Source organism: Mastigoproctus giganteus, chromosome 5 (assembly GCF_048544385.1).
Source record: "Mastigoproctus giganteus isolate SK-2022 chromosome 5, ASM4854438v1, whole genome shotgun sequence".
NCBI lineage: Eukaryota > Metazoa > Arthropoda > Arachnida > Uropygi > Thelyphonidae > Mastigoproctus > Mastigoproctus giganteus.
The window spans coordinates 26,659,121-26,680,980 of record NC_143579.1 but is presented as its reverse complement, the minus strand read 5'-3'; the positions used below and the strand labels follow the sequence as shown (position 1 = coordinate 26,680,980).

The window sequence follows — 21,860 nt, the reverse complement described above, 5'->3', positions numbered from 1 at the left end:
CCGACAGTTTGGGGAAATTCAAAGGTCATCTGGATAGTACTGTCGGGTAAGGGAAGCGCATAGGATGATTGGTTTAATTTCCTTTTTATTTATTTTTTATTTTATTTTTATTTATTTATTAATTGTTATTATTTAGTTATTTATTTTATTTATTTTTTGTTTTTATCATTGTTTTGTTCGGATTTTTTTTTTTTTTTTGGCTGGTGCAGCATAAGCATAGGCTTTCTTGCACCATGCGGCCGTTACTAATACTAATACTACTAATCTACCACTTGGTAATTTAAGAATTTACACTTGTATGCACAATGAGTATTTCATGAACATCTGAAAGTGTTTTTCTCTCTTATATATCAATACTTTATATTGATATATGTGTATATTATATTATATTTATTTATTATTAACATATAATATGTACAACAGGCATGTGCCCAGTTAAGGTGTATAACAGAATACAGGAATACCTCGCATAGTGCGATTTTGAACAGTGCAGGTTTTGTTACAGCGCGGTTTACAAATTGAAAAAAAATTAACTGCATTATGCACCAATACATTTGATATGTATGTATTATAATGCCAGTACACAGGCCAATGCGTTATGGGTTCAAGGCCACGCTGACTGTTGCCGCAACTCCCATTATATACGGACTCTGCTAGCATTCATACATTAGTAAACACTAGATTTTGAGCGGTGAGGTCGTTGACTGTGCGTACGCTGTACAAATATTTTTCGCTCTGTATTTTTATTAAAATTATTTTTTAAAAACGTTACACCTTTATATGCAAATATGAGTGGAAAGAAGAAATGTAATGCCACTGAGTGTTCTTCTAAATGTAAATGGTTGACACTAGATGATAAACTAGAAATTATAAAACAATATGAAAATGGTGCATCATATGCTAAGATAGCATGGGATAAGAATATGAACGACTCATAGGTATGAACACTTCTAAAGAATAAAGATAAAATAAAAGAACATGAAATGGCATCTTATATGTCAAAAATGATTGCTAAAAATTGTAGCTCTGAAATGGATAATATGGAACGTCTGTTAATGTTATGGATTGAAGACTGTAACCAGAAAAGAATTTCGTTAAGTCAGATGACAATTCAAGCTAAAGCAAGCAGTCTATTCACTACTAACAAAAGAAAATGGCAAGGAAGAGGAAAGTTTTTGTGCAAGCCATGGTTGGTTTTACAGGTTTAAAAAACATATGGGGCTCCACAATGTTTGACTTAGTGGTGAGAGTGCCAGTGCTGACATTGAAGCAGCTGCAAAATTTTGTGATGATCTAAAAAAAACTGATTGAAGATAATGAAGGTTACAAGATGAACAAATTTTCAACTTGAACAAAACGGAATTATTTTGGAAGAAGATGCCATCATGCACTTATTTGGCAGAAAAGAATCAACCCAACCAGGATGGCAACCAGATAAAGCTGCCAAAGATTGATTAACCCTTTTACTAGGTGGAAATGCATCCAGTTACTTTAAATTAAAGACTACGCTGGTATATAAATAAGAAAATCCAAGGGCTCTAAAAACCTTTTCAAAAAATACTCTTCCTGTTATATGGCGGTCGAATAAAAAGCCTGGGTAACGAAATAGCTCTTTGAAGATTGGTTTGTAAATTACTTTTGCCCAGCAGTTAAATGCTATTGCAAGAAAATAATATGGACTTTAAAATTCTGTTACTATTAGACAATGTGCCAGGTCATGTACATAGCCTCTGTCTGCTGGGGAGATAGTGCGCATAGTGTGAATATGGTATACCTTTAAAGCTGTAGTTACAGAAGCCTTGAATACTGATGTACACGAATAATGAGCTAGCCAGTTTAATACAGCAGAAAAAGATGGCACAGGGAAAGTTACAGAGTGATAAAAAGTGCACTGAAGCCTGTAACAGATAATGTGAGAAATTCCTGGCTGACAGAGCAAAGAATGGGCACAAGGAGTTTTTCATGTATGGGAATATAAAGAAGAGAACTAGTCAGATTGGACCTGTGAATTATGTACTAATGTTAATGCGTAATGGATGCAGGAAGTTCTTTTATTCAGAAAGTTGTATCCATGGGCAATTGAGGATACATACTTATATGAGGACAGAGTCAAATAGGAATTTTATTTTTAATTAATTATTATTATTTATATATTTATTTTTTGTTGACTGGTGCAGTGAAAGCCTTGGACTTCCTTGAACTATATGGCTAATACCATTAATGTGACTTATAAATATAAGTAATTCTGGGAAACAGCAACCTCCATATCTTTAAAACTTTCTGTAGCTATTTTGGATATATTTCCTTTAAACCAGTTTCTAGATCTTTACCATCTGTAATATAAATTCATTTTCACTTTTATTTTCACTTCTTTTTCACTTTTATACACGAGTAGGGCCTTCATCAATATTGCTTGCAGGAAATTTGTTTCTAATAATAAATCAGTCACTTTAAATAACAGGATCATAAGGGTTTTGGATGAAAAGTTACTTCAAAAGCACAAATAGTTAACATGGACTGGATGTCTTGAGGGACGTTGAAATTGAAGGGTTTAAAAAAATTGAAGTGAATGTCAGTGGAAGATTTTTTAATTGTATTTGTACCCAGATAGAAGTATCACTATGAATGACTAAATATCCATTTGTCAGCAAACTACAGCAGGCCCCCGTTATAACGCGGCATTACGCTGATTCGCTATAACGCTGTCACAGATCACTATAATGCTCTTTTACAGATTGCATTTTTGGCATATTTAACGAAATCGTTTCATTTAATGGAGTCGATAGCTTGAAAATGAATAGCAAAACAGCATTAAAACGTTTCCCCCGCTGATTTGCAAAATTTTCCCACGCTCTGTGAAATTTTCTCGCATGCTAATTTAATTGCAGTACAGTGACTTGTTACATAGTTCCGAGATCAACATTTTAAAAAATGATCAAGTATATTGCTTGTAATATTTGCGTTATATGCATTTATCCGAAGTCTAGTCATCACTCAGTACAGTATTAGACATCATGCGTAACAGACAGTTTACTTGAACCTTGTATCATAATTAATGCAACCAATGCAGTTACATTTTCGAAGAGCTAGTAATGACCGATGGGAATGAAAAAGCAACAGTGTCTGGGCGCAGTACGAAAGACTATAAATGTAAGAAAAAGACTGAATTTGAAAATTAAATTAGACATTTTGAAGCGAATCGATTCCGGTCAACGACAAGTGGATGTGTGCCATAATTTAGGACTTGCAAGTTTAGCTGTAAGAACAATTATAAAAAAATAAAGAATTAGTTTTAGCAGCGGGAAAGATAGCTGTTCCACTACAAGCAACTAGGACTAGGCCGGCTCTTAGGATTGAAATGGAACGACTTTAATTTTATTGAAGATAATATTCCAATGCAGAATTCAGTTAAGTTAAATATTAAAAAAAAAGAGAGAGAGAAAGAGAGTAGCCAATATGATGATCTAAAGAAAACTCGCCTAAAAAAAAAAAAAAAAAATGTGGAACCATTTAAAACTGGTAAGGGCTGGTAGAATAGTTTTAAATCCACGGAGAAGCTGCTAGTGCAGATCAAGGAGCCGAAACTTTCAAAAAAGAACTTGTTAAAATTATTGAAGAGGGGTATTATGTGTTATATTTCTCAACAAGTTTTTAACATATATGAAGCAGGACTTTTGTGGAAACGAATGCCTAAAAGAAGTTTCATATTGAAAGAAGAAAAAACATGCCAGGTTTCAAAGCGGCGAAGGATCGGTTGACTTTATTGTTGGGTGGTAACACTACGGGGGTAACACTATTTAATGCCTAAAAGAAGTTTCATATTGAAAGAAGAAAAAACATGCCAGGTTTCAAAGCGGAGAAGGATCGGTTGACTTTATTGTTGGGTGGTAACACTACGGGGGATTTAAAATTAATACCCCTTTTAGTTTATTTGGAATAGAGCCGAAGTTCAACCCAAAATCCACACATTTTTCATGATTAAATTCATCAATTAAATTCATTATTTTAATTGGAATTAAGTTTACTTTTGATACATAAGTAGTTACCACATAATTATATACGTATGTAATGCAGAATATTTTATATGTACAAATATTTGAATATTAAATATTTTGACCGACATTTGTGCATCTTTTCATTACTGTTTATTATTGATTAGGAAATATCCTATGGCACCGACCACAACTCACAAATACATATGTTACCTTATGGGAATGTGGCGCTCGCTTAGCGCAGATTCACTTAGTGCTCTGTTTTTCCAGAACGAATTATCGGCGTTAAGCGAGGGTTACCTGTATATTTGACTGAAAATAAATAACTGAACTCAAATAAATCATGATCGCAATTTAATTAAATGTAATGATAACCTTGTTAGAATATCATTCACTAATGTTGAATAATAGATAGTGTGCTTGTTGCAAAGATACACCAGACATTTTCTGTTAAGTGTTTCACATTGAAGCCATATAAAACTTCAATATGACTAAAAATAAATCTTGAGAAACCAGAAATATGAAATTTTGTGACCTTAACTGATTATTAGTGCTGAATCTGAAAATGCAAAAAAAAAAAAAAAAAAAACATTCAAATGGTCTCTATCCTGAAGAATCAGTGTAGCATTTGATTCTGAGTAAGCCTAATGTGGCAGTATTTTAAAAGTTTGGATTTAGCATTAGTTGAGGCATATGATGCAAGAAAACAAGCTTATCAGCCAAAAAAAAAAAAAAAAACCTTTCCATTTCACCCATCCTGTCAATTCAAATGTTTGTCTAGTTCAGCCTTAAATTTATTTAAGTTATCAACTTCCACAACAACAGATGGAAGTCTAGTCCAGCAATCAACTACCTGCTGGAAGAACTTCCAACAATATTTACATAGGAGATGTAAATCAGGTTGTCTTAGGAGAGGTGTAGAGTCCTTCCTCTGATATTGAATATTTCATTCTGCACGTGTCAAACTAATTGAAGCACACAAACACATTATATATATGTACACACTTTACAGATATTAGTAAACTGTGCTGAACTCTTTTTGAATGCCTAGATATTTTGTGTCTAGGTCAAGAGCACTCTGACAACTGAAGATTGAATAATTAGATGAAAGAAATAGTAAATCAGTTTCACTGCTGTAAATACAAAGGAATTGCTTTACGTTATATGGTAGTTATGTGTGAATCAGTTTGGGGGACATTGGTTTTGCTGGACTGTCAGAAACATTGCATATATGCACTGTCTGTATACCAATTTGCTAGATACACCATAATAGCAGAGCCTAGACAGTAAGGGGACATAATTAAGATTAACCCTCCAGTGGGTGTGTTGGTGTATAAAAATGTCCACAAGAATTTATACTAAAAAATTAGAATGTCCGTTAAAGCAGTATGAATTTTAGTATTCCTTCAATATTCTTTTTGACTATTGATATGAAGAATCTTAGAGCTAGAGAAGAGTGGGGTTAAAAAAAAACCCTGATTTCTCACTGGCTGCACAAAGTATGCCCTGCACTCACTCACTCACTCACTCACTCACTTTTCTGACTTTTTTTTTTTTTTTGGATGGCCAACTGTATTTTTTTTTTTAAATTGTCTTTTAAAAATTAAAATTGTGCTAAAGTAATTGATAACAAATAGGTACCTTTATTTCAAATTTCATTATTCTGTTTTGTTTTTTTATTTCATTAAAAAACAAATATATAAAAAAGTTACCGTGAACTTCTTGTGTTAATTCATGTAAGGCACCCATCAGTATTACACTGTTGCATTTTAATAAATAATTATAATAATATTATAATATGTTAAAAGAACAAAAGCCATTACAAGATGAACAGTTTAATTAATACATCTCTACCCTTTATTCCGAAAATGTAGAATGGTGTACAGCAGGGTTTGATAAATGCATTTCAGATCTGTGCCATCTGCAAAACTTAGACAACAAATTTTACCTAAAAAACCATGGTGTACTAAATCTTACTACTTGTGTTGGGCACAAACAACAAGTTGTGAATTTGAAACAGGGTTCCTCATAGCAAAGCACATATGCTGTAATTTACTTTTAAAATATTTATGAAATATATTCTCTACTAAGATTAAAGTTAAAATGCTTCAGCGTACTATGACAAATTCACATGCACCTGCAGAAGACATCAAGGGTAACTTCTATGAAACTTTGGAAAAAAGTTGTTAAAAACACCAACACACGATACTATTAACATCCCAAGTAGCGTTCAGGCCCACCATAGGAAAAGAAACCTTTTATCAGGGATTAAACAGTAATAGGCTGTAAATAATTAAGTTAGCTACTTTGCAAACTCATGATAAAGATCACAACTTTCTTCTCAGATAAATTCTTGTTGATTACTCTGGAATTATAAGGAAATCACAGCATAAGTTGGTTTTGTTGGGGGGAACCCTATTTGACTAATCTGATTAACTAATATGATGTAGTAACAAAAATTGGTTACAAATAATAATTTTGATATCGCATTATTTAGATTTCAATAAAGCTTTTGACACTATTCCACGTGAATGACTGCTGTACAGATTTTAGTAAGTAGCATAAAGGGAAGGTTACTACTATAGATAAAGGGATGGGTGGGTATTAATAGTATTTGCCATGTAATGCAAGGAAGCCACAGGTTTTTGCTGCAGTGGAAAAAAAAACACTAAGTAGATAAAAAATAAAATACAAATTATATTCTTCTCTCATATAGTTAACTATTCGGCTGACCTTTGAATTTATTCAAACTGTCACCCTCAACTACCTCCGAGGGCAACTTGTAACTTGCTGGCTAAAAGAAAATTTCCCTCAATCTAATCTAAATCTTAACCCAACCCCTGTAATTTGAGTTTATGGCCCCTAGTTTTGGAATTCTTTATAACTGAAAATTCCATGTTCATTAATTTTACTAATCCCTCTCAGAACCTTATAAACTTCAACCAAAAATGTGAAGCTCTGACGGGATAATAAAATTAATCAAGGTAAAACTTGAATGGTTATAAATGATGCTAGAAGGAAATAAATTCAAGTTATGGGGAAGTGAGTTGGACTGGATTGCAGGAAATTTTCTTTTAGCCAACAAATTGTAACTGGAATAAGTTACTCTGTGGGTAGTTGAGGCTGACAGTGTGGGAAAATTCAAATGTCAGCAGGATCAGCACCTATTTTTCATGATTGAGTGGAATATATAAGAAGGGATTTATTTTTTATTATTATTTATTTTTTGGGGGGGGGAAGAAAAAACCTGGGGCTTCCTTGCACTATATGTCAAATATTAATAACAGACAAAAACATGTAATAGAGCACCACAAAATAGATTAGTGGAAACTGGAAGATTGCTAATTATTGCATAATACAAAATACTGGGAAATTCTCTATTGTTATTTTACTTTCTGAGGAAACTTCATAAAGAGTGACAATGTGAAACATGCAATAATGTTCATGGACACTAGTGAGTTGCATCATCCATAACATTCATCCACTTATCTTTTGTGGATTATATAAATCCTGAAATATTAGTAGTTATTAGTAGTTAGTATTAATCTTTTATGTATTAATTATTTTCATTTGCTACAAGGCATTATGACATTGATTATTAGTATTAACAATGGCCACATGGTGCAAGGAAGCCTATGGCTTATGCTGCACCAGCAAAAAAAAAAAAATAAATAATAAAATAAAATAATAAGAATGAAATCATAATAAGAGAAAAGGAAATAAACAACCTATGTGTTCCCTCCTCCCGTAGGTAATTATCCAGCAGACCTTTGAATTTCCCTAAACTGTCAGCCTCTACTACCCATGTAGGTAACTTATTCCAGTAATTTATAACTGACTAGCTAAAATAAAATTCCTGCAATCCCATCTAAACATCTTCCCCCCGTAACTTGAAATTATGGTCGCTTGTTCTAGAATCATTTATAACCGTGAAAATTTCATCCTTATTCATTTTGCTTATACCTCTCAGAGCCTTAAATGATTGACTATGATTGATTTTACCAATCATGATTATAAATGAATAAATGAAACTTTGTTTGTTTACATATGCTGCATATATGAAATTGTTTGTATTATACAAAAACTGTGTCAAATTTACAGAATATGTATTTTATTAGGATTCAGTTATGTGGATGATGTTCCAGTAAAAATAGCTGAAAAATTCCGACCTCCAAGAAAGATTACTCTGCCATTAGCTTTTAATTTTAATGCTACTCATGGTTCATTAGTTGAAGAGGTAAGATAAAATTAATGTGAATTTTTGAATTTTATAGGTCATTAAAATTTATTTATTTTATTAACTACTCCTGTGTGTGTGTGTGATGAATTTATTTTATCAGTTATTTTAATGATATTTTATGCTTTGTTTTTATGGCTTGCTATTTATTTCTGTGGTTTTTGAATGCATAATACATGCAAGCTAATGGAAAGGATGTTCCTTTCTTCTTAATGATTTATAAAAGGATGGAAAATGCATCCTGCTTAATTTCTCCATTCTTCATAATTTCTTACTTTTGACAATTATAAAATTTGTCGCAGTAGTTTTCAAATATCTTAGGAAAGAGATATTTTCCCGGGATATTTAATGGTTTGCCCCCATTTTTGGAGGGTTAAAAATAACTGTCTTCCATTTCCCAAAGAGACCAGGTTGTTATATTTTTAAATGATTAGAAAAATGCCTTGAGCTTAGAAATCATCGTACTCTAATCCTTGGTACTACTGAATTAAACAGTGTAAAAATTAATATAACCTATTTATTTAGTTAGTTGAAAAAAGTTAAACAAACCAAGGTTTGCACAAAAGATAAAGTTAAGAATAAAATGCACAATAATAGTGATAAAGCAGAAGAGCTTCAAAAAATAAGTGCTTCTTTCTCACTGCCAACAAAATATAAATACAGCACTCATTAAAGATCAAACAGATCACATCCAAAAATTAATCAGGACAAACCACAGTAAACAGAAAGGGAAGGAAAAATCAATTAAAATTTGACAGTTTAACGTGTACTAATGCTTGCATGCAGAGCTTGCCAGTGGTGATATAACTGTATAATTATGGTCTCCATAATAGCATGTGTGCAGGTTAACTTTCAGGTCCAAGTTAACTTTTACAGTTAACTTGGACCTGATGTCAAAATGTGTTCAAGTCACAAATGGATCTGGAGATTATAGGACAACCAACTGTTTTGATGTTATGTGTGGGGGTTAAGTTAATTGTGCTGTTTTTACCAGTAATGTTCAGGGAGAACAGTGCAAATAAAATTGGCGGAATTTTATTTGCGCTCATGGAATTTTTATATTATTGCAGGAAACTGTACAGAGAGCATCTTGTATAAACCTTATGAAACAAATTATGCATCTTTGCCATGGTAAAAGATAGGTTCACTGGATCACATTTACAGGAAATGCTATGCAGAAAGCAACTCCAGTGTCTTTTGCATTCCAGCTTTCTCAACTTGAATTGCCAAATAGGAATATGTTCTCATGGTCCAACTTTGTGTATGTTCTCGTGACCTGACTTAGTTTATTTTCTATAAAAATATAGTGAATTTTCCCATTTTTCACCCATTTGGTAGAGGTCAAATTCTTTTTAAAGACTTTCTCACTTGGTGATGAATTTACTGGGTCTTAGTCTCAAAGATATAGTTTTTTTCTCTCCTAAAAATATGATATATGAGAAACTTAAGTTCCTTCTATAACACACATAGTGAAATTTCTCCCATATACAAAGTAACCCGTATGCATTTAAGTTTCTTCCATATTATTATTATTATTATTATTAGTAGTAGTAGTAGTAGTAGTAGCCATATGGTGTAAGGAAACCTGAGGCTAATGATTCCCGAGTTACCCTGTGAGAGAGAGAGAGAGAGAGAGAGAGAGAGAGAGAGAGAGAGTAGAAAGGAATCATCAAGAAAGAGAAGAATGATGATATCCAGCTCAGGACCCTGGATGTGCCAAGCCCATTCTCGCATAGACTGTATAATCTAGAATACACTTAGCTTACAGATGTCAGCTAACCAGGCCATTTAATTTGGCTAGTTGTTTTGTTGTTGAAATATATTTTGTATGTGTGTGTGCTGTATTTCATTAAGAGTTGCCTGTTGCAGAATGGAAAACCATAGTTTTTTGGGGAGGAGGAGGAAGGATCCATGCAGTCATTCAGGGAGTGAAAATTGCTAATAAAGTCTCCTCCTACCTTTTATAGAAGGTATTCCTCCTCAACTTCATCCTGCAATGAGAATCAAACCAGGCATTTGTACTCAACATAAGTGTGGCTAGTAGAGCAGGCTGTCTACGGTACTACCACTGTTGTAAATGTAAATTGTTTACAAAATGTCATAAATAGAATATCTGCTTTGATGAACTTACAGAACTGCATCAGTTTGGAATTTCAAGACAGCTAAAGAAAGGATACAAAATTTAATTTTTTGATATAATAACTATACATTACGACCAGCTTTTCTGAGTCTCCTCCTTTTGACTTAATTAAAAAGGCAACAAATTCTTACATATTTGGACTCCTTTAGTGGTGTGTTGTTTTTGCAGATGTACACTAGTGAAGGAAGAAGTCTGAACATACAAGGCTCTAATTCTTTTAATTTTAAGCTACAAAGGAAGCAAGGGGAGAACAACCATGACATCAAAAGGGTTGTTCCTTGTTGATGTCAGAATGTAAATAATCTCATATTTGTTAACAACCTTATATACAAAGGGTACTAGGAAAGTTTTGCAATACAGCTTTGTTTATTTAATTTTTTCAAAGTGATTTCCTTTACATTCAATACACCTCTCCATCCTCCGAAACCAATCTTTAAACCAGTTCTGCCAAGTTTCACTAGGGAGTAAAGCACACTCGTTGTCCCAAGCCCGTAGAAGGTCCTCATCACTGGAAAACCGCCTCCCTTTTAGCTTCATTTTCACATGCGGGAACAGTGCACAGTCGCAGGGAGCAAGGTCTGGACTGTAGGGAGGGTGCTCGAGAAGTTTCAGTCCTGTCGTGGTCAAATATTCGGTGCAGGCTTTGGCGCGGTGAGCTGGAGCATTTTCGTGATGGAGGTACCAGGTGTCCATTCTTGACTTTGGCCGCAGGTTCTTCATAGATCCAATGACTTTAGGCAGGCATTGTTCAGTATACCACTTAGCTGTGACTGTCTTCTGCATGTCCAAAACGACACGTTCCACAATTCCACTCGATTTGAAAAATACAGCTATCATTTTCTTCTTTACAGATCGGGATTTCCTGACAATTACGGGTGTGTCGTCATCATCAAAGACCCAAACTTTGTTTTGAGCCTTGGTCGGCAGATCATAATAGTACAGCCAAGTCTCGTCACCTGTCACGATGTTGTTCACATACCGAGATTGTCCCTTATCAAACTTTTTTAACATCTCCCGGCACCAAGTCACACGTCATGTCATCTGCTCTTCAGTCAGTTGATGCGGCACCCAGAGAGAACAAAGTTTCTTCACGTGCAAATGATCTTGCAGAATCGAACGAATTGCTGGTGCATTTAGGCCCAAAGTATCCTCTATCTGTTGGTAGGTCACTCGCCTGTTTTCGTCAAGCATTTTCCTCACAGCAGTAACGTTTTCCTCTGTAACTGACATTCGTGGCCTTCCCGGCCTCTCAGAATCCTCCAGAGTGAAATTTCCCCTTTGGAATTCTCTATACCACCTGAATATCATTGTACGATGTGGACAATCATCATCTAGTGCAAGAGTCATTTCTTCTAAGCACTGGTCTATGGTTAAACCACGCACGAAATTATACCGCAAAACTGTCCTTATCTCATTTCGTGACCACGATGCCATCGCAAGCACTTTACACTCTCACTACTAATGAATAACTGAGCCCATCGACTTGGTGCGGCGGCTACTATGCACGTATGAACATGTCTCAACATGCAGCAACAAGCAGCTTCCTGTGATTCGTTGTTGCGTCATATTGCAAAACTTTCCTAGTACCCTTTGTATATGTTAAAATGTAGGGGTATGTAATATATAATTTTATTAATTTTTTTCAATTAGATTGTGCAAAGAAGCCATTAAATATTTCACCTTTACACATTGAAGTGGTGGAAGAATATATCTGTATGGTGAAGTATTTCACCTAGCAAAAACATACTTTTGTTTTTATACCTTGAATACCTTTGAATACCTTGTGTTCATATTAACTATATATATGTTGGTTTTCCTTTACAATGGAATCCTCCCTTCCCTCTTAGTAAGACCACTTCCTTGCTCAAAGCATTCTACTCTACAACTACTGTTGTTTGATTGGAATGAAGATTATGATTGTGGATAGAGCTTAGAAGTGAGTATGCAACAGATTTTCTCACTTCCTTATTTTCAGATTTTCACATGGTTTTCAACATATTTCAAATACAACAAGAATCTGTTATAACATGTATTTTTTTCTAATTTCCTCATTTTTGATGAAATTCAGGACTCTCTCCTCCTTTCTTGCATTTTTTATGGCTAGCAAGATTTCAGCTTCTTAGTTAATGCAATAGTCTTAATATTCACAGAACTTTATCTATGAGTTGTCTTGGTATTGTACTACTTTCAAATAAAGAGCATTGCCAAAATGTTAAGCTACATTTGCTTAAATGAAAAGATAAAGCACTTCTAAAACAGAATTACTTAAATACATCAAGTGATTCTTTATTTCTGGAACTTTTAAGATTTATTTATTTATTACGGCATCTAACTTTTATATAAAATAAAGCATTGATTATTTTATTTTCAGTATGACTTTTCACTTGAAAGAGAAGTCTTGGAGATGGTGGAAGTATACAGACAAAACCAGAAAGAAGAAGAAAATGCCAAAACAGAAAAATTGGGTTCAGAAATTGAAGATTTTACAAAAAATTTATCTGAAAGTCCGAGCGAAGGAAATAATGGAAATAATGTTATACAGCCAGTCACTGCTCAGGATATAAAAAAAAAGTCAGATGAAGGAGCATCAAATAGTGCAGTGGTAACAAACTGGCAGCCAAACTGTATTCTTCAACCTCAGCTTCACGTTCCATCTAAAAGTTTAGAAGAATTAAAACCAGACAGAGCACATTCAAACAAAGTATTAAATTTAGCAGACTTTGAAAGTGATTCATCTAGTCCATTTGACTACATGGAACTGCAAACAATAAACGATTTAGAAGAACTAAATACTGTATTCCAGGGTATGACTACATCTGTGCCTTCAACCAGTAATTCCAAAAATTCTGTACCCTTGGATTGTACTAATCAATTAGAAAATGCAGCAGGAAGTGTATCACCATCCGAAGAATCTGTAACAATTTCATATCCATCGGGCGGAATTAGTGACAGACAAAGCACTAGACAGCTTGCATCTTCACATGTTTTGTTTAAAAATATTAGCAGTGCAATGGCCAATAGCAGGTACAGTTCAGAAAATTATAGAAGCTTTAGTGATCCATCTCCAGCAACTAACTCTGTTAGTAGAGATGTAACACATCCATATAATAAAATGTCAGCAGTAAATGGTTTATCCTCAGATAGTTCTCTGTATATCCCTGTGTTGCCCACCTCTTCAGGTGCTACTGCTTCTGATATAAATAGTCAGACAGATACCTTACCTAAACATTGGACAGTTAGTTATCCAGGTGCTTCTTCACCTATGGCGATTACCCAGTTACGGAGTTCCAAGAGTATTACAGATTTACGGAGTCTCCCAGAGGTAGAGAGTTCTGGAGATGACGTTCAGCATCGTCGATCTAACACGCCTCCTCCCTCACATTTGCTTAAGAGATTAACAGATCAGCAAGTAAGTAGAGAGTGAGAGAGAGAGAGAATTTTATTTTTGTAACATGCTTTTGACAGTTGATTATTATTGATACGAAAGTGACTTATTTTACTCACTAACCGTTGCAGTGTTAAAGGAAACATTTGATTTGGAGCTACCAACCTTTTTCTAATGGTGCCTAACTTGTGTACTTAACTGCTCATGTGACAAAAACAGAAAAAAATTGCCTTTCTTAAATTTTTTTTTATAGGGCACACCTCAAATGCTAATAAGACCCAATTGTAAAAAATGTCATTTCTGGCTGTGAGAGTTAAGAGTAGCTCATAAATTCTGTTGCAATAAATGTTGCGGTCTTTGTGAAGTTTAAATACATGGGTATCGAGGATCTGATCCAGAAAGGACATAAATTGTTAATGGAAACAATTTGCTGTATTGATTGTTCCCTTGAAAAATTTCATTATGCAGAAATATGACCTTTTCAACAATGAAAAATGCTGTAAATTCAGAAATATAATAAAATATTGGAAATAAATCAGAAATAAGTGGGAATGAATAAATTTTCTAACATTTTAAAACAATTTATTAATACATACATATTAAGAAATGACTATTTACATGATGCCCACAATTTATTAGTACACTTTTAAGAATTATGTCAAAAAATATTTTGTTATTTTTTGTTGTACACTGAATTCTACTGTACACCGTTCATAAAAATGTTCACATTTGTTTAAACTTTAAACACTCAGATATATTTTCTATTATTTTCTTCCCACTGGAGGCCTCGATGCAAAGTTGCAAATGCTGCTGACATTTGTTTAGACAGTTTAATATTGCCTTCATTTTCAATAAACTCATCGTCGATATTGTCACTAATTCTTTAAATACGCTCCAAAATGTTGGAGTCACTCGGATGTTGTTGTTTTGGTTTTTTTTTAGGAGCATTAGCAACTAAGGCCATATTGCTCCGGGATATGCGGTGGTCATCCCCTAACCTTTCCGCATCCTCCGTATTTGGTGGTGACGGGCTTGAACCCGGATCTAATCAAGTAGCGTGTGCTATGCACTGCTGCTCCTTCCCACCTGGCTACGGAGGCGCCTGGAGTCACTCGGATATTCAGCTACTATGACATTATTATCAAGTCCTAAAAATTGGTCAAGAACAATTTCTCCACTGATCAAACCTCACTTGGAACTCTTCCTAAGATTGCTCAACGTCTTCTAGTAGTTCATCCCTATCATCTCTGTTAATTATCATTTTAGAAAACCCTACTTTTGCAGAACAATTCTTAATTGTCGTTTCCATCACATCTTGACCTCGCACTTTCGCCAACTCTGATATGCACATCCACAAATCTATAACAGAATCTATAGGTTGGTTGGTTTCTATTCTCAGTATAATTTTTTCAGTATATGCCTTTGGTAGTGCATTTTCAAATTCTTGACAATTCCCCGGTCCATTGGCTGCATGCAGTCATGGCTGGATTTAAACTTGTTGTGCCCTAAGCTATAGCATGTATGAGACCCTTCTCCCTTGCTGTTTACCTGTGACAATATTAAAAAAAAGGATTTTTTTTTAAGATGGAACAAAGGCCCCTTGGAATGTGAGGCCCTAAGCTGTAGCTTGTTTAGCTTATATGTAAATCCGACACTGGTTGCAGTTAAGACGAATTATTCAGAAGGAAGAAAACAAGCTTCACACTTGTAAGTTTCGAAAATTACCCAGTGAAGGTGGGCAGGACAGTTGTCGACAATCAATGAGATTTTTCTGTTTTCTTTTTGTCATTTTTTTATCGAAATTTAAAATTCACTGCTCAAAAATTTCACTTCTCATCCAAGATTTTTTGTTGTACAGTCTGTCCTCGTATAGCACGATAGTTGCGTTCCTAGAAACCCTCGTGCAATGCAAAATCGTGCAATATAAACAACAGGCCCTATGGGAAAAGTAGGGTTAGGTGCCGACCACCCAAGATTGAACACACATTTGGAACCTAAACACAATAAATAATCGGGTAATTTTAATCGTTATAAAATATTTACGTATTTTATAACGATTAAAATACGTAATAAAAATAATATTATATTATAATAAAGTATTTTTAGTATTTTTTAATACTAAAAAAGTATTTTTTACGGATAAAATACGTATTTTATTCGTAAAAAATTTATTATATTAAATAAAATAGTCGTAATAAAATACTTACGTATTTTATAATACGTAAGTCGTAATAAAATATTGCTAATGCTTTTGCTTCTATCGTAAGCAAACTTGCTTTTTGTTTGATTTTCTATCCAAAGAGATGACAGCCGTTCCATCTCTTCCAATTCTTTGTGTCTTAATCTAATGGATTTTAATTACCCTTTTGAGTTGTTCCCGCTATGAAAGTTGTTTTTATTTTCTCTGCATTCTTTGTAATTCTCCGCGTTGCCTCATTTAGGTCTGTAGCACGTGCAATATCACATGGTCTTTCATTTCGCTCAAAGCGTTTCACAATTTCATATTTTTTCTCTATCGACAGAAGCGGACTGGCCATAAGCCTTACGGGAGAAACCAAGGTGGGCCGGAGGCCGGTGTGATTTTGGCCATAAACCGTAGTATGAGGCCACTACAAATTTTCCCGGGTAAGAATTTTTGACCCAGTCCGCCTCTGTTTATCGATATTGCTTCTTTTTTTTTCTCTCTGAATCTGCAGTGTCTTAGCCAGGACGCTTCCTTTTCACACCTTTTAAGTATTTTACTAATTTTTAGGGAATAAAGCACAATTACAAACGAGGTGGCACGCTTGATACACAGAAACAAAATGCTACGCGCGTGTAGCAACTGAATAAACACCGTCAAGCCCGAGATACACTATTAACACCTCACATTTTACTAAAGCACATTTCTGGGGGTTACTACCATAAAACAATAAAAACAATTTCCAGTTGCGTTTCTGCTAGTGGAATCTGTTATAAACTGGTAGTAAACTCCATCTAATTGCATTTGCGATTATATCGATAGCTGGAATTGTTGGTTTTTACGTTATTATGGTGAAATGTGTTTCCCCTTCACTGATATAAAACACATAAATACATTTTCAGAATCTTCTTCGTTCCTATCGTGTTGCGTTCAGTTGGGGTGATTCCGCATTCGATTGCCATTTCTTGTAAACACAAAGGCGAATCGTGTATAAGCGAATTCGGTTCGTGTTATATAAGATAACTTTTCCCCTATTTATAAATCGTGTATGATCGAATTCGTGTAATGCAAACACGTGTTATACGAGGACCGACTGTAGTTGTAGTCCAACTCTAACGACTTTACTCCTTTGAAACATTGGGATTGTTTACTTTTGCCTATTACCAAAATCCTCGATTTTTCATTACTAACCATACTGGCAGAAGTCAGAAAACAGAGAGCCATCTACAATCACCCACAGTGAGCAGTCAGAGACAAAACTGGATAACCAATTACAAAAAAACAGTTGGCAAACCATAAGATGGAAGCCCTTTATGCCAAACACGATCAAAGGCCTTTGAGATGTCAAGGGCAACTGATTTCACCGAACTTTTCCATTGAATTTGTCCATAACATAAGGCAGAATATTACCAGTGGATCGACACTGACGGAATCCATACTGGCAATCATTGATCAGATGGAAGGTTTCTAGATAGTTTTAAGAGTTGGTGGTTAATTGATTTCTTCATTACTTTAGAAATAATTGGAATGGGACAATAATTGGATGGGAGGGATTTGTCACCGTTTTTAGGAACTGGCTGGATATGAGCAAATTTCCAAGCAGAATGAAAAACACTTTTGAGAACAAGTGGAGAAATTCCATCAGGACCTGGAGCTTTCTCAGCATCAAGATTAATCAGAATCCTTCTGATATCCTTTTGACGGAAGACCACAGGAGGCATTGAATGGAGCATGTTGGGAATGGTGGGAGGTGTTTTACCAAGATCATTAATATATGGGTTGAAAGAAAAATGGGATGCTAGTAGGTTGGCTCTATCCTTGGCTGACAAGTGACAATAGAACCATCTGGTTTTGACAGAGGTGGGAGCAAAGATGAGCAAAAGTTGTGGCCAATAGCTTTGGCGAGAGACCAGAATGCTTGGCTACCATTAGGGCAAGTAGCAAGTTTCTACTCTTAGCCTCTTCATTTTGGACTGATTCTAGTTTGGACTGATTAATACTGCTTTACAATTGTTGTGAGTTTTGGTGTAGGCAGAAAATGAAACTGAGGAATTGGAAGCAATCTAATTACGATATGCAACATTCTTCTCTTGAATAGCCTTAGCACATTTATTACTTACACAGCAGTCAAAACAAAGCTGAAAATAGGGACCACTTGTAGCTACCGTGTAAACAGACTCATATCTTCAAAACAACAGATGAATTTCCGGGATAAAGAAAAATCACCGTCTCCTAATTCTCTAATAGAATGCTTATGGTAGAAAATAGGTTGACCAGAGCCAATGCCTGTTGGGAATATGCCTTAATCCAGCATTTCCCAAACTGTGTTCCGTGAGATGTGAACAAGTGTTTTGTGAAAAATCATAATTAATAATTAAAAAAATAAAATAAATAAATTTTGCAAATTTGTAGTGTACACCACTTTTTTTATCATTTTTACCTTTTTTTTTTTTTATTAGTATACTGGCATAGACTAATAATCAAATAGGCTGTGGAACACTTTATTTTGGCGGGCTTTCTATAGAGAAGTATGCATAGAGATAATGACATCTAAGAAAAAGTAGCAATGATCTAATATGCCATTCGTATACGATTTAGCCTGGAGTACAGGGGTTGAGGGAGAGGGGGAAGCGAACCGATATCATAACTAAACTCCCTTCCTTGTATAAATATATTTTTTAAATTATTAGTATTTCGAAATATTATTAAAATATGTGATCATGGATTTGTAGTCGAAAAAAGGAACTTTAAAACGACAGGCAAAGTGCTTCCAATAGTGCAACTATGGTCGATGAAAATGAACACAATATTGTCACACTTCAAAGTGATGAACAATCACAGCCTTTTGTTCCTAAAAAATCCGAAGTGAAAAAACAGGAACGAACTAATAATAGACCAAAACAAAAGTATAATGACAGTTATTTGAATTTCGGCTTTACATGTGTTGGAAATAAGGATGCTCCTCATGCACAGTGTGTCATATGTAATAAAATATTCGTAAACAGTTCTTTGCTGGCGCCTCCATAGCCAGGTGGGCAGGAGCAGCAGTGCATAGCACACGCTTCTTGATTAGACCGGGGTTCGAGCCCGTCACCACCAAATACGGAGGATGTGGAAAGGTCAGGGAATGACCACTGCATATCCCCGGAGCAAAATGGCGTTAGTAGCTAATGCTCCCAGAAACCAAATAACAAACAAACAAGTTCTTTGCCTCCCGCTAAACTTGTGTTTCCTAAGTGTTCCGTGAATACGTTGTGAGATGAAAAGTGTTCCGTGACTAAAAAAGTTTGGGAAACGCTGCCTTAATCTTTGCCAGTGGTGGTGGACATCTGGCCAGCAGGAATTCTTGGCATAGTAGTGTATAAGTTGTATAGGTTTTACTTCTTTTTAGCCATTGCCGACCCACTGTTGGGCAAAATCCTCTATCAAACTTCCATCTTTTTCTCTCCCGTGCCGTGGTTGGCCACTTTCCTCTTGCAGGGTTTTACAGGCACCATTAAATTGTAAAATGTTTTAGCTCTTAATTCGTGGAATTAAAGCCTTTAGCTATTAAAAGCTAAAGAGATTAATGCTTAATCCTTTTAGCTCTTAATTCATGCTTTCTACAACATCAGCTTTATTTCCTAAAGGCCAAAGGTGCGAACAATGCATACCCAGGTCTCTCGAAATCAGTTGGTTATGTGGAAATTTTCTTCGTTATAATGAAACCATTTTCCATGTAATGACCAAGGGAAAATCAAAAAAGTTTGCTACATAGAAAATTTCACTATATGGAAGTTCGTTATAGAGAGGTCCGACTGATATATACACTGAGTGATCACTGAATTATGACCACCTACCCAATACTTTGTGGGTCCTCCTTTTATCCTCAGTACAGCAGCTATCCGACGTGGCATTGATTCAACAAGATGTCAGAAGCATTTGGGAGGTATGGTACACCAAGCTGTGTGTAATGCAGGTATGAAGATGATTGGTGTATCCAGACGCCTGTATGCCTTTTCATAATGTTCCACAAGTGCTCTATGGGATTGATATCCGGGAGGGGGGAGTTCAGAGGCCAATTGATATGCTGGAAGTCAGAACTGTGTTCCTCAAACCATCCCTGCACAACAAGTGTCCAATGACTCGGCTCATCGCCATCTTGGAAGATACCATCACCATTCGGAAAAAGTGTAACATAGCGGGGTATACACAGTCAGCAAGCAGTTGGCGTTAGCGGAGACCACTGATATGTTGTTCCACATGGTCCACGGGTCCAAGTTCCTCCCAGTGAAACATGCCCCACATCATACAACAGCCTCCACCAGCTTGCACTTTTGATACCATGCATAATGGATGAAGAGCCTCATGTTGTTGACACCAAATCTGTACACAAACATCCACGGTATGGAGTAAATAACATGACTCTTCCGACCAGCACACGTTCTTCCAGTCTTCTAATGTCCAACTTGCATGCTCTTTTCACTAGGCAAGTCTTTTACGCCAATGAACCTTGGTTAGGAGAGGATGCCATAGGGGTTGTCTGCTGGTATAGCCCATACGTGCGAGTGTGCTATGCATGGTCATACCAGATATTGTTCTGGGTTGGCCCATGTTGTATTGGATAGTCAACTCGTCAACAGTGCTGCACCTATTCACTTGTATGAGTCGTCAGACCCGGTGCTCACATCTATCAACATTTCGCTGACCTTTGCAGTTCTGCTGTAGGGTCGTTGTTTGACCATTTCGATGCCAGTTCTGGTCACTTTAACTACGGCATCTCTCTTTCTCGAACACCCCCTGCAGTTCAGCTGTTTGAGAAATTGAGGCACCAGCTCATCGAGCACCCACAATCTGTCCTTTATCAAAGTCCGATAAATCCTTCCTTTTACTCATCATGCTCGGAATTGTACTACTTACTGAACAACTCACACCTTATCTATGCAGCATTGGTTGACTAACTCCGCACTCTTGTACCTCATGTGGTCAACGCGTCGCATTCAGTTTTCATAGGGGTGGTCATAATTCAGTGCTCACTCAGTGTATATGTATTTTTTTTTTTTTTTTTTAAATTTGCATCAAATTTTTTATTACAGTAGAACTTTAGTGCAACAAATGTCAGAGTAATTAAATATTAGTATTAGTAGTGGCAAATGATGCACGAAAGCATCAGTAAGACAAAATTATTTCTGACAGATCCACTGTAAAGAAAATATAAGTTAATTGTAATAAAAATTCATCCCACTATGAAATTTGTAGAAAGAAAATCATAAATAACGTGACATACTCTTTTTGATCTGCGGTCTGTAGCATGTGGGTGGCAGTAGATAGTTAAATTTATTATCTATTATAATACTTCGATTTTACAAACTTAATACATATAACCACTTAGATTTTACAAACGTAATGTTATAACTTAGTACATATAACTTAAACTTCATAGGAGACACTAAATTAATATAACGTAATTCGGAAGGAGATGAAACTTGATACTGAAATAGATATATATAGTATTATTACTGAATTGGGATAGAAGTTTAGTGTAATATTTTTAATTGTATTAAAACTGAATCGAAATCATACCTCAGACCAGAGCAGCAAAGTAAAAGGCTCAAGGTAGTGGGAGTGCTGTGGCTCAGGTGAGAACTGAGGGGCGTAGATGTCCTCTGAATCACAGCCTTTTGAAATGTACTGCTTGTTTGATGTTTGTGGACAATCAGGAACGACACATGATATTGCCAAGGGGAATGTCTTTGTGTTGATCAATGTAAGGAATGTGAGGAAATGAGGCACCAACTCAGTGTTGTTATGGGCCTTTATGAGAGCTTGAAGAACAGGGTAGATGCCCTCAAAGGACTTAAATTGAGGGACCCATAAAGCTCTCAGCTGCCCACATCAACGCCAAAACTTGCCAAAACTTGAACGTCAGGCAACAGTGGTAATTT

The 21,860-nt window shown here is 35.4% G+C and overlaps 1 protein-coding gene across 1 annotated transcript in view; it reads left to right on the top strand.

Moving 5' to 3' along the window:
• The window catches only part of LOC150085256 (ubiquitin-associated protein 1), a 101,274-nt gene that overhangs the window by 36,565 nt on the left and 42,849 nt on the right, over window positions 1-21,860 (top strand). The window contains exons 3-4 of the mRNA XM_090373117.1: window positions 8,111-8,229; window positions 12,741-13,778. Coding sequence (XP_090229243.1) covers window positions 8,111-8,229; window positions 12,741-13,778 — 1,157 coding nt within the window. The remainder of the gene's footprint in view (window positions 1-8,110; window positions 8,230-12,740; window positions 13,779-21,860) is intronic.